We start from the raw sequence: 14,863 nt of genomic DNA, 5'->3' as shown, positions 1-14,863 counted from the left end.
GACAAGTGGCAGGACGTCCTCGAGAATGTATCCAAAATCCATCGCAAATTATCAAAATGATGGATAATACTGCAAGTTTCTGCTTCTTAAATATTTCATAAGACTTTGGGCAACTTAATTAATAAGCTTTGCCATTTAGTCTACTAAACAAAAATCAATTCCCGAATCCTTTGTTTAAGGTATTTTTTATATGCCTGTTTGTGTAAAAATGTAAAGATATATTTTAACATACAAATAACCTTGCATATTGTTCATATACAAAACGAGGGAGTTTACCGTCAGAGAAAGCAAGTCATGTGAAAGAATCAAAAACAAATTACTAAGTCAATGAAGATGACAAAATCAACCGCGAATTCCAAAAGGTACTCACAGTAAGAACAGCCATAGACCTCAACTCTGAGCCCAATGCGGCCTTCTCCGTTCCAGTCCAGAGGCACTATGCGCACGTAGCGGGCAATGACCACGTGCTGCAAATCATGCCGTACCACGCCGTCAGAATTGATGTTCCCAGGAAATGCCTGGAAAAAAGGAAAGGGGTTAAAAAAAAAGGAAGGGAAAACATACTCTGGAAACAACCACGTTTTCTGTGCGCTAAAATAAACTTACATTTTCTTACCCAACGGCAGGATTTTATATTTTCTACGATCGCCAATTTGAAAAAACTACTATACCCCCTTAATTTGAAAACAAGTCCAGTTTTAAATGGGAAGTAGGCCAAAATTTCCACGGGCCGTTTCAAAGGAGAAAATACACATGTATGAGAAGAATGAAACACCATACGGTACCCAATGCAGTATCCAGTCAACATTTAAATTATGAGTGCTAATATTCTGCATTTCATTGCAAACTATTTTTCAGACTCCAACCATATTTCTTGCTTTCTAAAAATCTTCTCTGCATTACCTTCTCGTGGCACCATTAGAAATGTGAAAATTTTCTCAATATCAGTTATATAAAAAGAACAGCTGAACATGTCATGCAAGTGGCCACGGTTTTCTACCTTTTATTGGCATAAACACATTAATAGAATTTACAAGTTAATCAGAAATGTGTTCATTCCAATCTTCCTCATTTACAGAGGATTCTATCAAAAAAGTGATTTCCCGGAGCACCTGGGTGGCTCAGTTGGTTAAGCATCTGACTCTTGGTTTCAGCTCAGGTCATGGTCTCACATTTTGTGAGCTCGAGCCCCCTTCAGGCTCCATGCTGACAGTGCAGAGCCTGCTTGCGATTCTCTCTCTCCCTCTCTTTTTCTGTCCCTCCCCCACTCGCTCTCTCTGTCCTTCTTGAAATGGATAAAGATAAAAATATTTCAAAAAAAACCAACCTCTATTCCACAGTAATTATAGAGAAGATAATACAGGGAACACAAGATGTCTAGAGCCATAGACACTACACTCAAAATGATCACAATCTAATAATAGGGAAAACATCAACTTATAAAATTATAATTCAAGGAAGATTTAAAGCAAGAGACCATCATCATTTAGAAGATGTAAGTCAAATAAATGAGAAATAGATGTTTGTGCCATTTCAAATATCAGGTGTTTTAATTTCATACATATAATCTAGTTGTCCCTATATATTTAGTTTTTGTAATGGTGCATGCCGCATGACATCCTCTTTATATTTGTTTATATGATCTCTTAAACATTGAAATAAAAAATTTTAAATACAAAACTTCCCTTTTTTAATCACAAAAAATTACAACATAAGTACCATATTACATTACTAATGTATTGTACTTTGACCTGAGGTTTTTGAATTACAAAAACAGAAATTTTACCTTTTACAAAACGATTTTGTAACAATTTTTTGCATACATAAAAGTGATAAGTAGCAAATAAAGACACGTTTTTGACAAAAAGTACATAGTAGCTTTGAAACAGGAGGTTCCGGTTTACTTTCGCACAACACAGCACAACTGACTCAATTTGTAGTTACAGGGTTTGTTACCTGATCGGTACTCTTCAGTCACACTCCTGGCCTCCAAAACACAAAAAGTGCAATGCAAGACCTACTGATGTAGGGCACATACTGAAAGATTTCTTCAGGATTTAAGCTATTTTGTCTAACATTTAGATGTCCCAACAATCTGCACGATGGGTAATATTTGGTCTAACACACACAGATGAACGTGGTGAAAACTGGATGGTCTTCAGCGATGATCTCGTGTTCTCCTGGGCTTTCTCATCCTAGCTGTGTCTACCATTGCCTTTTCAGAATGGCCACACCTTCCCTCAAGCCTTCACTGGACATTATTTGAGCTTTATGTCAGGACTGTTAACGCTTAGGTAGGGCACCTTCTTTGTATCTTGCTGACAAAATTTGATCAAGAAATACAGTAAAGGGGTAGATATCTATTCTCGCCCTTCTCGGCAACCTTCTTTTGAGTGACAGCATCTAGCTTTTCTCAAAAATGTTGTCTGCTGTGTACTTTTAATCCACCACAATCAGGAGGAGCAGAGGCCACACTATAGCCCCAGGGTGGCCGCCCAACTTTATGAGACTTCATTTTAACATGTGTGGCAGAATAATTCAATCATACATGTGTTCATTTACTGATCCGTTCACTTATTCATTTACTTAGAAAAAGGCTAAGAGCCTCGATGGACAATATATTGTTGAAATCACTGGGGTTACAGAAGTAAACAACACAGAGTTTCAGTTCTCATGGTATTTGTTTTTAAAGTACATAGTGGGGCAGCAAATAAATACAGAATGAATACACACACACACACACACACACACACATACACTCATTCGACACTAAGTTGCATTATATGTATATGTTGGTACATATTAAATTACATGCATAGGAGAAAGAAAAGCCAGAAATGCAGATGCCCTGAGCATACTTTGCATGTTCTGGGGACAGAAAGGAAACCAGTGCTTTTGGAGCACGGTCAAGAAAGGAAGAACAGGGTAGAAGATGTTGGAGAGGTGGAGGCCAGAGCAAGGAGGGCCTGTAAGCCATGATAACGTTGTGTATTTCATTTTAAGCGTACTGGAAGGAAATCCATCGGAGAGTTTCGAGCAAAAAAGTTACACAACTTAGGGGCACCTGGGTGACTCAGTTGGTTAAGCGTCTGGCTCTTCATTTTGGCTCGGGTCATGATCTCATGGTTCATGAGTTCAAGCCCCCGCATCAGGCTCTGTGCTGTCAGCATGGAGCCTGCTTTGGATCCTGTCTCCCCCTCTCGCTGCTCCTCCTCTCCCACTCTCTCTCTCAAAAATAAACTATTTTTTTTAAACTTACACATCTTATAACTGTTAAGAGCATGGCCACTAACATCCCCCTCCCTGAATAAAGTGAAGTTCCCAAGAGAACAGAAGACAATAGCATAATGCAATAAATAGAATAGTAGTGGATGGAATGATCTGGTGAAAAAACTCCCAAGGACTGGGGTGGTTCAGGAAGAAGGGAGGAATGGGGGTGTGGAGCTGAGTCCTGAGAGAAGAGACAGGACGCTTACTACGATCTGGATCCCAAATGAGCCACATGGGAGAGGAGGAAACAAAACAAAACACAGAGCTACTGGGAATTGGCTCTCCTTCCATAAAGGCCCTGCTGGTCATCTTGCTATTATAAAGGGAGGGACGTCAGAAAAAGACAAAGCAGGCACATCTGCGGAAACAACATGTCAGCCTCTAAATCCAGAACGTACTGAAGGAAACCCCTGGGTTTTTGATTCTTTGCCTTGTTTCCTCATTTTTTTCTGATTTTTGTTTGTTAAGCAACTGAATAAATACCGACAAATACAAAGATATTTGAATGGAAAGATAATTAGTGAAGATTTAGATAAACTCCATTTAAGACTTCACTATCACACTGAAAGGTCAAGAGAATTTGAGACATTTAAGACAGTGCCGTTTTACTGAAGGTGAGCTTTGCAGAGAGGGCACATTTATTATTTATGAACAAATGCGTATCCTATGGTATTTTCTTCAGTGTTCACATCATCAGTAAATTGGGATTTTTTGGCACTTCTTTTCATTTCCAAGCATATAGACATTCAAGACATTATTTTCACTGAAGTCTCAAACATGTCAAAAGAGTGCCCGTGTTACCCATCACTGCCTTGATATAAAGGCATAAATATATGTGAAATGTCTCCTTTCATACAGCAGCATTTGGAAAAGTTAAGAAACATCAGAAGAGACGCAACCATTGATTTAATAAAAACAACATCTAATCCTTATGTATCCCTTTAGTATTTAAAGAATCCTAGTGCACACTGCATTGTTGGGGCCACATGGAAAACTCTTCAGTTTGAGAGTGCTGCTATTTTTTCAAATCAGGAAAACTCAGTCTCAGAGATGTTACTGGATGTCGAATAACAAAGTAACAATCATCACGCCCATGCTGACTTTTGTTTGAGAATCAAATTTTCAGCTGGGAATAAAGGTTTTCTATTTAGGCACAACATGTTTTATTTTTAATATTTAATACTGCATATTTGTAAATACCAAATTTAAGGTTTCATAGATAATTTTGACACCACATTTTGGATGCACATTTGATTTCTGGCCCATTTGTTATACAGCATCTGTGCCCGCACTGCCCTATTTCTTCAATTTTATTTCCACAAATTTTGACAAAAATTGGTATTTTCTTTTCTTACGCGTTTTCCCCAACCAGGCTCCCATGGTGGCCATCAGCAAAAACTCCTCTGCAGCTTTTAATAGAAATAATTAAGTTTGGATGACCTTGTTTACTAAAAGGAAAGAAAGGCTGGTCTGCTTTAGCACATCTTATTTCAGTGGCAGTGAGCACCCTGCCAGAGGTCTCGAAGCATTGTTTTTTCACATAATCGGACCCACATCCACTTGCAGTGTTTCACATGTGAAAACATGTGAAAAGAAAGAAAACACAAGCTAAAACAGTCAGCTTATATTTACAAAACCTTTTAGAACTGGAAATCTGCATGGAAAATCGAAAATTAAAATGAACGAAACAATATGCTTTTAAAATTCAACCTTCATTTAGACAAATGTCACACGATAATACATGTTTTGTGGATATATGAAAACGACTTGACAAACTCATCACCGTAAGACTGAAAAATCAACATACAGGAGCTTGTGAATTGTATGTCACGGCTATTACAGGTCCTCTACTGGCTGTGATTGGCACATAGGCTTAGCAGGGTAGGGTTTTGGGGTTTGTTTTAGTTTTTGTTTTTTAACTGACCTTGCATTTATGTAACCTGTGAGGCTTTAAGCTTAGTAAAGCTAAGGGCAGTACAATTTGAACCTGTGCTGCCACCTGAGTGTAACTGCCCTATTAATTATTAAAAAATACAGCCGAGGGGGGGGGGTGGGAGAATGGGGAAAACGGGTGAAGGGGATTAAGGAGGGTACTTGTGGTGATGAGCACCGGGTGATGGATGCAAGTGTTGAATTACTGTATTGCACACCTGAAACTAATATAACACTGTGTGAACTGACTGGAATTGAAATAAAAACTTAAAATAAAAATACACAGCAAAGAGAATTTTTTAAAAACACATTTTGAGTTATTCAGAATGCTAATTTTATCATCTAAATATCGCTGAAGTTTTAATAACCAAAAATTTCCCCCCATGTGCACTAAATATTCATTCTAGCTTCATGGCCTAAGAGAGGAAGAGGCCAATTTTTTCTGTAAAGTAACAAACAGTTAGTATTTTAGGCTTAGCAGTATCTCTCCGTACCATATCCTTCTTTTTCTTCTTCTTCCTTTTTATTTTAACAACACTTAAAAAACGTAAAAACCATCAAAGCTCACAGACTTTAAAGGCACAGGGACCAGAGTTAGCCCACAGGCTATATAGCTTGCCAACTGGGGTCTCAGAGAATCTTTCAAATTGATGAATCTTCCCCTCAACTCAGAAAGGATGCAAAAGTCTAAAATCATCGAAAAACTTTTCAGCCACTTGGCATTTAAAAACCAATAAACTTTGGGAAAGCATTCTGTCACCCCTTGAAGCATATAATTTATCAGACTGGAGGAAAATATATAAGGATTTAGAAATATGCAGTGTGTGATGCATGAACTAACACTTCCCTCGAATTCACTATTATGGGGTCTGAAGTGTAACTTATGAAGGATTTTACGAGAAGAATAAATATGTGGTCCTCACTAAAACTTCACCTTTCAAGAAACCTCAAATGAAGGATCGCAAGCTTCTATAGCAAATGAGTAAGACTGTGCATCTTCCGGCAAAGGTTTTGTTTAAGACTGAAAAAATGTGTGCGCCTGCCACACACAGCTATTGTGCAAGTAAGCCTCGGAGGAGATCTTAGTACTGCTGACAAGTTCCCTGCCTGGGAAATAATGTGAGAAAAACAACACACACGAATATTTCCTAACGTGAGAGAGATCTTATTTTCCTAAAATATGAAATATCTCTGCTGCAATCGAAACATACTGACTTTTCCTGAAGCGGATGTTCATAAACCTGTGATCACTATAATCACTTTTCTTTAAGTGGGATTTTGTTTCTTGCCAGATTTTAAATTTTATTTTCCCCATGCTAACAATTTATATCAAAATATAGAAATAGATTTCCCATTTTGCAGCCTTGATGTGATTCGCCAGGCCTGGTCACGCTCCGTGCTGAAGCAGGAAGAAAAGGAGACCTTTCATAAAATACTGCATCTGTCACGCTCCAGCTCTGGCTTTGTCACCTCAACTCTCTTGTCTGTACAAACTTGGCCTGCAGGACTCAGCTCAGACGGTGCTTCCTGAAGGCAAGGACATTCCCTGACCCTCACTCCTCAATTCCCCACTGCTCTACAGGGGTCCTCATAACATCCCATACTTATTCTCTCCACTCAACTGAAATGCCTTCATTGTGTTTTTAATCAGCCACCTAAGGACATTTCAGAAGTATGTTAAGTCAGCTTTGAAGTCTGTGATCAAACCTCTGGTCCATCACTATATGCCATGCCCATACACACTGGTTGGTTCAATGAGTATCCATTTACTGCCTCATTAAATGAATGAATAAAAAGCATTTCCTAACCCTCACCTGTTTCTATTTCGTAGGTCTTGTTATTTTTGGATGTATCAAAAGCCAGTTCAGTAACCACCCAGAGTAAATTAACTACATTTGATAATATCCTAGAGAGAAAAAACAAAAACAAAAAAAAAACCCTAGTCTGATTCAAGACCCTAGGCTAATCAATAAAATTTTACCAGAACCATAGGGACGTCATTATAAGTATGTAAAGTGGAAATCACAGAGATCATGCAGAAAAAGGAAAACGATCAGGCAAAAATTATGTCAAAATCAGGGGATAAATGCTAGGAGAAAAGTGAAACTTCACACGCATACACACACACACACACACACACACACACACACACACATCAAATCTCAGATGTTCACATGGATAATCCACTCGAACTCTGCTAAAAACATACCCTTTGGATTGTGGCAAATCCAACTGTTCAAGCATTTCTGAAATTTTATGCTATATCATATTCTATATATCAATTCATATGCTATATGAATTTTTATGAATATCATAGCATTTACTATACTGAATAGTAAAATTGTATATGATCACTTGTCGTTCTCCCAATAAGTTACAGATTATGTAGGCATCAAGAAGGTTTTTTTTTTTACAAATTGCTGTATAATTTATAAAGGTAAATTGCAAAGATCTTAAGGGAACAGTTTGATCAGTTTAAAGAATGCATTCACCCATGCAAACTCCTCCCCACCAAGATACAGAACATTTCTATTAACCCAGCAACCACCCTTATCAGTGTCCTTAGTCAACACCCACCTTAGTTAACAGGAACCCCAACCCTATGCGAACACTTCTCCAATTTCTATTACAAGAGATTAATTTTGCCTTTTCTTGTACTTCTTATCAAAGTGATCAAACATTACCTTCACTCAGAGTAACATAGATTTCACCATGCTTTTGTGTGGGTCCATGGTTTCTTTCTTTCTACTGCTAGGTACTATTTTATTGTACAAATACCGCACAACCATTTATTTAGTCATGTTTCTGTTGAGAGACTCTAGGGCAGTTTCCAGGTTCTACTATTATGAATGAAATCGCTGTGAGCATCTGTGTAAATGCATAGGAGAAGACTTTCTGAGTCACAGAGTAGATGCATGCTTAAATTTTTAAGACATTGCCAAACTTTTTCTTAGTACTTATAATATCACACATGCAGTTTAAATCGCATCAGAGAAATCTGTTGTGTATTCTTTTTTTTCCTCTACTATATATTTTATTGAACTTAAATTCAACATTTTATGCATCTATATTATTTTTCTCTCCAAACTTCCCTCAGTTTTTCTTCATCTTATATATGAAGCCATAAGAAAGGATGAAAATAATTAAATAATCTCAGTTGCCTTTTTTTGGTCAATATTTGAAATAAATACATAGACAAAGTAAGAAAAACAAAGGCAGTGTTACCAAACTTGACAGTGCTCAAATACAACATAACTGACAGAAGTTTGGAGATGGAAATGTTTGAAAGAACATAGAAAAAAAGGACACAATGGATAATATCCACGTGCTTCACGTGAGTCAGGAGATATTACCAAAGCTCCACAGAATAGCAAATCCACTTACTAGTATTAAAAGGAACAAAATTTTTTAAAAAATTAAATATTTGATATCATTTCTAAAAGCAGGCCAGATATGGGGGAGACGTTAGCTAACTACAAACTGATCAAGAAGTCAGCAGCCCATAGGTAATTTCTAAGTAAAGAAGTAAACAAAATACTATTTAAGTATATAGGGGGGGATGGAACCAGAGAGCAGAAGATATTGGGATGCGGACCTTTGCTATTTAAATGAAATTCTTTTTGTGATATTTGATTAAAAATATTTATCCATATACCACTTTGATGAAGACAAACCACAATACTTTTTGTGGGGTTGTGTTTAAAACTCTGGCTCCAAGATTCCTGGCATTCTACTCAGATGGAGACACAATCAGTTGTGAGGTTCATCTTGTCTGTTACAATGAAATCTAGCCAGTTGCTTAAAGAAGCATAAGATTCCTGTTACAGAGCCCAGAAAGAAATTTCTCGAACGAGTCCTCTTGTAAAGGGAACCATGCTACACAAGGAACGAAATGCTGGATGACATCTGCATAAGCAGATAACATGGAATCTCACAGAGGTTTCTTCAGGTTTACTTCAATGTAACCCCATGGAAAAATGCCAAAACACAATTCAGAAAACAATTTTACAATGGTAATCAAGACTCTAAATGTAGGTATTGGCTCTCTGCTGACTGGCTTAATCTAGAAATAGGTCAGAGTATCTAGAAAAATGAATGGATTGTACTGCCTTCAGATTCTCCTCTATAAACATTGCTCTTCTCGAGTATTTGATGTTTCAATAGCAATGAATTTGAGAATATACTTGGATGTACCCAGAGCATATCTCTTCCTAAGTATGGAACCAAATGCTTTCATAAACATAGGATCAACTTTTATTCAGGGTGAACATGAGTATGAGCAAAGTAAATTGCTATTTTTAAACTGTGTATTTCAAAATGCATAATTCTTCATTAGGATAACTTTATGTCATGAGATATTAACAATTTTGATGTCAAATGTATTCTCAGATTCAAACATTAATAATGTCTCTATTCTTTCCCACTTTAATATACCTACACTTCCTACCATTTTGATACTCTATAGCAAGATTAATACCTGGTAATATTTCTTCAAGATACAGAGAAAAAGCGGAAATAACAGACACTTCCTGGGTCTACAGAAGCTAATTTTTTCCCCAATATATTTGAACTGCACCTTTCACAGTGGGGGGGGGGGGGGCGGTGTATAAAAACAACACTTTACATTATATTTCTCCATTTTGACTAGTTCTAGTTTTCTACCCCCTTCCACTACAAAATTTCTCAAATAAGTGGACTGTGCTCTGCATTTCTCTTTCTCTACACACTAAAGCTTCAGCATTTGCTCCCTGCTCTCTTATCTTCTGAAAGAGAAATCAGGAAGACCACTGAAGATTATGCAATAAATTTTGGTTATTTGACTTTTCTTCAACATCCTCCATCGTTAGTGGTGACTAATCTTTCTTATTCAAGAATATTTTTATTTTGCACATCTTATTTTATCTCAAATCACTTCTCCATCCTCCTCATTGGATATTCTTAATTTTTCTGTGGATTTTTAAAGATGTTATTCTCCCTCCCTTTTCACACATGAGCCTTGAATCCTAAGTTCCACCAGTACATTTTGCTTTGTGTGTGTCCTCCCAGTTTCTTCCTACCCAGATTTATTTTCTGACCTCCTGGGAGCCTCACCCTCTGGTACCAGATTACGTTCTGCCAGTGGGCATGCCAACAGATGGCCAGCTCTTCTCAGGCAGCCTATCTTTTGTGGCCCCAGCCCTCAATGGTCTTTGGTAATCCTGTTTCTCCCCTTTGCTCTGTAGCCCCAGGAATAGTAATGGCTTCCCTGGGTTTCAAGTTCATGAGTGTCTCAGCATTCCTTGTTTGTTCTCTTAAATCCAGCCACATTTCTGTTAATTGTCTCTTCACTAAATTCTATCTAAGTAAACACTTTTGACTGTGTCCTCTGCTTCTGATCAGAACACTGACTGGTACGTATATGTACAAAATCCCTAGCATGGTCTCTGACAATTTTATCGCCAAATGTCACGAGTATATTCAGTTGGGTATGTCAGTGTAGGGACCAAGGGCAGACTGCCCGGAAGATGGGCCATTTTGACATAAAGATTATTTTGAGTTCACAGTAATCAAAACCCAGCAGATGCAGGAAAAGCTGTTGGCCTCCCCCTCAACTGCCTACATTTACATTGGAAAGGAGTCTATACCAGGAAGAGAGTTACTAACAAAGTCAGCCTAAGAAACTCATCTGCAAACAGAGCAATCTTTGTTTTTCCAAACATCTCCTTTTACTTTCCCAATGGTCTACCTCCCCTGTGTATCCTCAGACACTCCCTCAATCCTTAGCTCTTCAAAGCTTTATGTTGGCTCATTGTCTCTGGGATATCTGGTCTGTGGATTTCAGCTGCTGTACCCCGAGGAACAGCCAGGTAGAAGGTAACATTTCTTACCATGCCAGCATCCCGGAATCTCTATCTGCAGTGTCGGAAGGAGTGAGAATGGTGAGAGCCCTGTTCTCTCTTTCTAAATTTAGATTAGCAGGAGAACAAATCTCGGAACTAGCTCTTTGGGCCTAGCAACTCTTTGGTTAAATTTGGTGGAGTACTCTTTGGTTACTGATCCCTTCATTTCCTCCCAGAGATGGTCATTGTTTCCCTTTGTCTTTGTCATTCATGGTGTTTGTCACCTGTTAGGGGACCTCTTGGAAGCCAGAGCTGCAAAACTGGTGGGCACTGATGTGGGAAACAAAGGCAGAAGGAAATGGCAGATAAAATTAAATTTCCTTATAACCTGAAGCCCATTGGAAATGCTTGAGGCTGGCAGAGTAAAACATTCTTCCCGGGAACTCCCTACTGCCTTAATGCTAATGTTTTGCTAGACGGAAAAACAACCTTAGCAACAACAGCTAGGCCTCCAGGATCTTGTGAGTCTCCTTTAGCATGTGAAAATCTCATTGGAAACTTCCCCTGGACTTTACCTGCCCCAGCTCCATAATATACAACTAGTCTCTCCTCACGATGCCTGGGCAGCTCTTCCTGTCACGGGTCCTGCCCCTGTGCTTTAATAAAATCACTTTTTTGCACCAAAGATGTCTTCAAGAATTCTTTCTTGGCCGCCGGCTCCGGACCCCGCGAACCCTACTATCACCCCCAAAAAACCTAATCAGGCATGAGTCAGGCACTTAAAAGCTGTTAGAGTGCTTGCCACCTCAAGTAAAACCCCATGATAGGATAAAGTTGGTCACGGAACAGGGTAGATTTACACTGCCAACCTCAAGAAACTTCCATGCTTCGAGATAACACCATAACACATCAGCCTCCAACCCCATAGGACATCCCTCTTAAGTATTAATATGGCTCCAAAAGACCCAAGGATTAGTCAAGGTTGTTCATGTGCATATATTTTCCCTTCCTCTTGTTCTGTGTCCTAAGAGCCTAGCTTTCTGACCAGTGAAAATATTCTCTGTGTTCTCCACTTACTGGGGTGCAACTTGGTGGCCAGTTGAACAGACTGGGGATCCAACTCCTTCCCGCCTCTCTCTCTAGATCTCTCTGTGGATCTTTTGATGTCTCTCTCACTCTCTTCTCTGGCCATGCCAGCTCTCAGTTCTCGGGGGTGTTTGTCATGAGAGGGTCCAGCACAAAGGAACCTTTGCCAACTCAACATCTCTTGCTTGTTACTGCTAGAAAGAGCCCTTCCAGTATCACCTAGCATGGGTCAAAGATTATCACCTCTGCTGACTGGAGGTGGTGAGGGACCAGAAGGCAAGCTGAAGGCCAAGTACAAGCTAGCACTCCCTCCCCAAGGTGGGATATATGTGATATTCCTTGGGCACTCCTGGCTGCCCAAGAATAAAGGAAAGGACACAAATGGTTAACTGACAGAGATCAGTCATACAGGACATGAATCTCCATCAGTTTACAAATGCCTTAGTAAATTACAAGAAAAGGGCAATCTTATCAATAGCCTAATCTCCAGAAACCTATGGATTCGGTTTCCTGAAGCCCTAAGATCACCTTCCCCTCCCCTTTGTGGGGAACAAACTGCAAGAAGGAAATGGCCGGTAAAATAACCTGCAGCCCATTGACCAACACCTGAGGCGAATACAGAGTATAACATTCCTCCAGGAACACCCTACTATAGTCATGTCAATGCCCTACTAGAGGAAAAACAACCTGAGCTTCACAACAGCAAGGCTCCAGGCGTGTTAGCAGTCCTCTTTAGCATATCAAAGTCCTTCTGGAGGCCTCCCTTTAGCCTTAACCTCCCACAATTCCATAGAATGGACCAATCACTCTTCATACCCCCAGGGCAGTTCTTTCGGCCTGAGAGTCCTGTCCCGTGCTTTAATACAATCACCTTTCTGCACCAAAGACATCTTCAGCAATCCTTTCTTGAATGTCAGCTCTGAACACTCCCCTCCCATCACTCCAAAACCCCATTAGAGGCACCTCACAATTTTGTGGGAGACCAAAGACACCATTTTCACCACACTATCCTTATTGCCTGTGCAGTGAAGGTTTTTTTCTTAGACTACCTGGGGGTAAACTTCTGGATCATGGGGCCGTACCACACATGCCTGTCTCATCCTGCGTCTTCTGTTAAGCTATTAAGGCTTAACTAGTTTGAGTCACTGTTAGATCCTATCCGTCTGTGGCCAGACGACTGATCCTTTAAAGTGGCTATATTTAAAAGAAAAATAAACTTCACAGAGCGCTCTCAATTGTATTATTAGTATAACGGCTAGCCTTAGGGACTCCCTTGACAAAATAAAATCACAGAAACTAGACTTAAGTCGAAATAAACGTCCACATCCAATGTGAATTTTCTTGAAAATCTGGCCTCATTTGCCGGTTTAAAAAAATTTTTTTTCAAAGTTTATTTATTTTTGGGACAGAGAGAGACAGAGCATGAACGGGGGAGGGGCAGAGAGAGAGGGAGACACAGAATCGGAAACAGGCTCCAGGCTCTGAGCCATCAGCCCAGAGCCCGACGCGGGGCTCGAACTCACAGACCGCGAGATCGTGACCTGGCTGAAATCGGACGCTTAACCGACTGCGCCACCCAGGCGCCCCTCATTTGCCGGTTTTAACTTAGCTTTCCCTATAAAATTTACAGGGAGCATTCAAGCCTAATCTCCAGGTTCAAAGTATACAGGGTGCTCATGTAAATGCTGAAAGCCAGGAAAGCTTTCTGAGAATGGCAACAGGCTTGCTTGGCTCCTACCTTCCAGGGAATGATCATACCAGCTTCAGGAAGTGTATGTGATCTCTTTTCACGTGTTATCCTAGACCCCCCACCACAAAAGAATTCCTGTCCCCTGGATAGTAGCAAAATCTTTTAAATCATAAAGACCTTCTACCCTCCACTTAGAAAAGATCCTACCAAATTTAGAGATGAAAAATATTAAGGAAGTGGGGGGGGGGAACCCCCAGCTGGCTCAGTCAGTGCAGCTGAATCTCAGGGTTGTTAAGTTAAAGCCCCATGTCAGGTATTGAGATTTCTTAAAAAACAAACAAACAAACACAAAAAAAAACTTAAAAAATAAAAAGTTAAGTGACTAAAATGACTATTCACAACCCCCCTTCAGAGGAATCAGGACCAAAAATTTCTCCTAGGCCCTCCTACAAATGATCTCTGAAGGGCCAATATTCAATAGAAGCCAGGTTGAATTATGTACCCAGAAAGTCGGCTTTTGTTAAAACGCCTTATACAGGTTTTAAAAAGATACAAATTTTTTAATTATAATTTTCGTTAAAAATCTCCCTAATAAAAGAACCAAATTCAGTTAAAAAAGCAGACCAATCACTTGATACTAAGGTTGTAATCTTATTCTTTGGAGAATTAAAAACAACTGTTTTATAAATTTCTAAAAAAAAAACAAATGCAATTCTAAAATCAGTCAAAGACCACCTATCTTTCCCCATCCCAAAAACCTGCCTATTCCTCTTACATGGTTTCTAGATATTATAAAAGATCAAGATATTGGAACAAACTGTCCTGTACTTAGGAGAAAGGAAGGTGAATTTTAAATCGCAGCTACCCTAAAACTCTGGGGGAATTTTTGTTGCATTCTTTCCGTACCTTGAAATTATAAATTTTATATCTTTAAAAAGTGTAAACACAGCCCACGATTGCCTGAAACAAGATATAAAAGGGGAACGGATTTCAAAAAAAAAAGTATAAAGTGCTAAAATGACTTGTGTCCAGACCTGAGCACCTGTCCTAACAGAGGGATAAGCGC

The 14,863-nt window shown here is 39.2% G+C and overlaps 1 protein-coding gene across 1 annotated transcript in view; it reads right to left on the bottom strand.

The window, feature by feature from the left end:
- CNTNAP2 (contactin associated protein 2) overlaps nucleotides 1–14,863 on the bottom strand; it is a 1,977,233-nt gene that overhangs the window by 1,145,729 nt on the left and 816,641 nt on the right. The window contains exon 4 of the mRNA XM_043589809.1: nucleotides 371–518. Coding sequence (XP_043445744.1) covers nucleotides 371–518 — 148 coding nt within the window. The remainder of the gene's footprint in view (nucleotides 1–370; nucleotides 519–14,863) is intronic.

This window comes from Prionailurus bengalensis, chromosome A2, assembly GCF_016509475.1.
Source record: "Prionailurus bengalensis isolate Pbe53 chromosome A2, Fcat_Pben_1.1_paternal_pri, whole genome shotgun sequence".
NCBI lineage: Eukaryota > Metazoa > Chordata > Mammalia > Carnivora > Felidae > Prionailurus > Prionailurus bengalensis.
The sequence above is the reverse complement of the archived record's forward strand: the minus strand, read 5'-3'. Positions and strand labels throughout refer to the sequence as shown.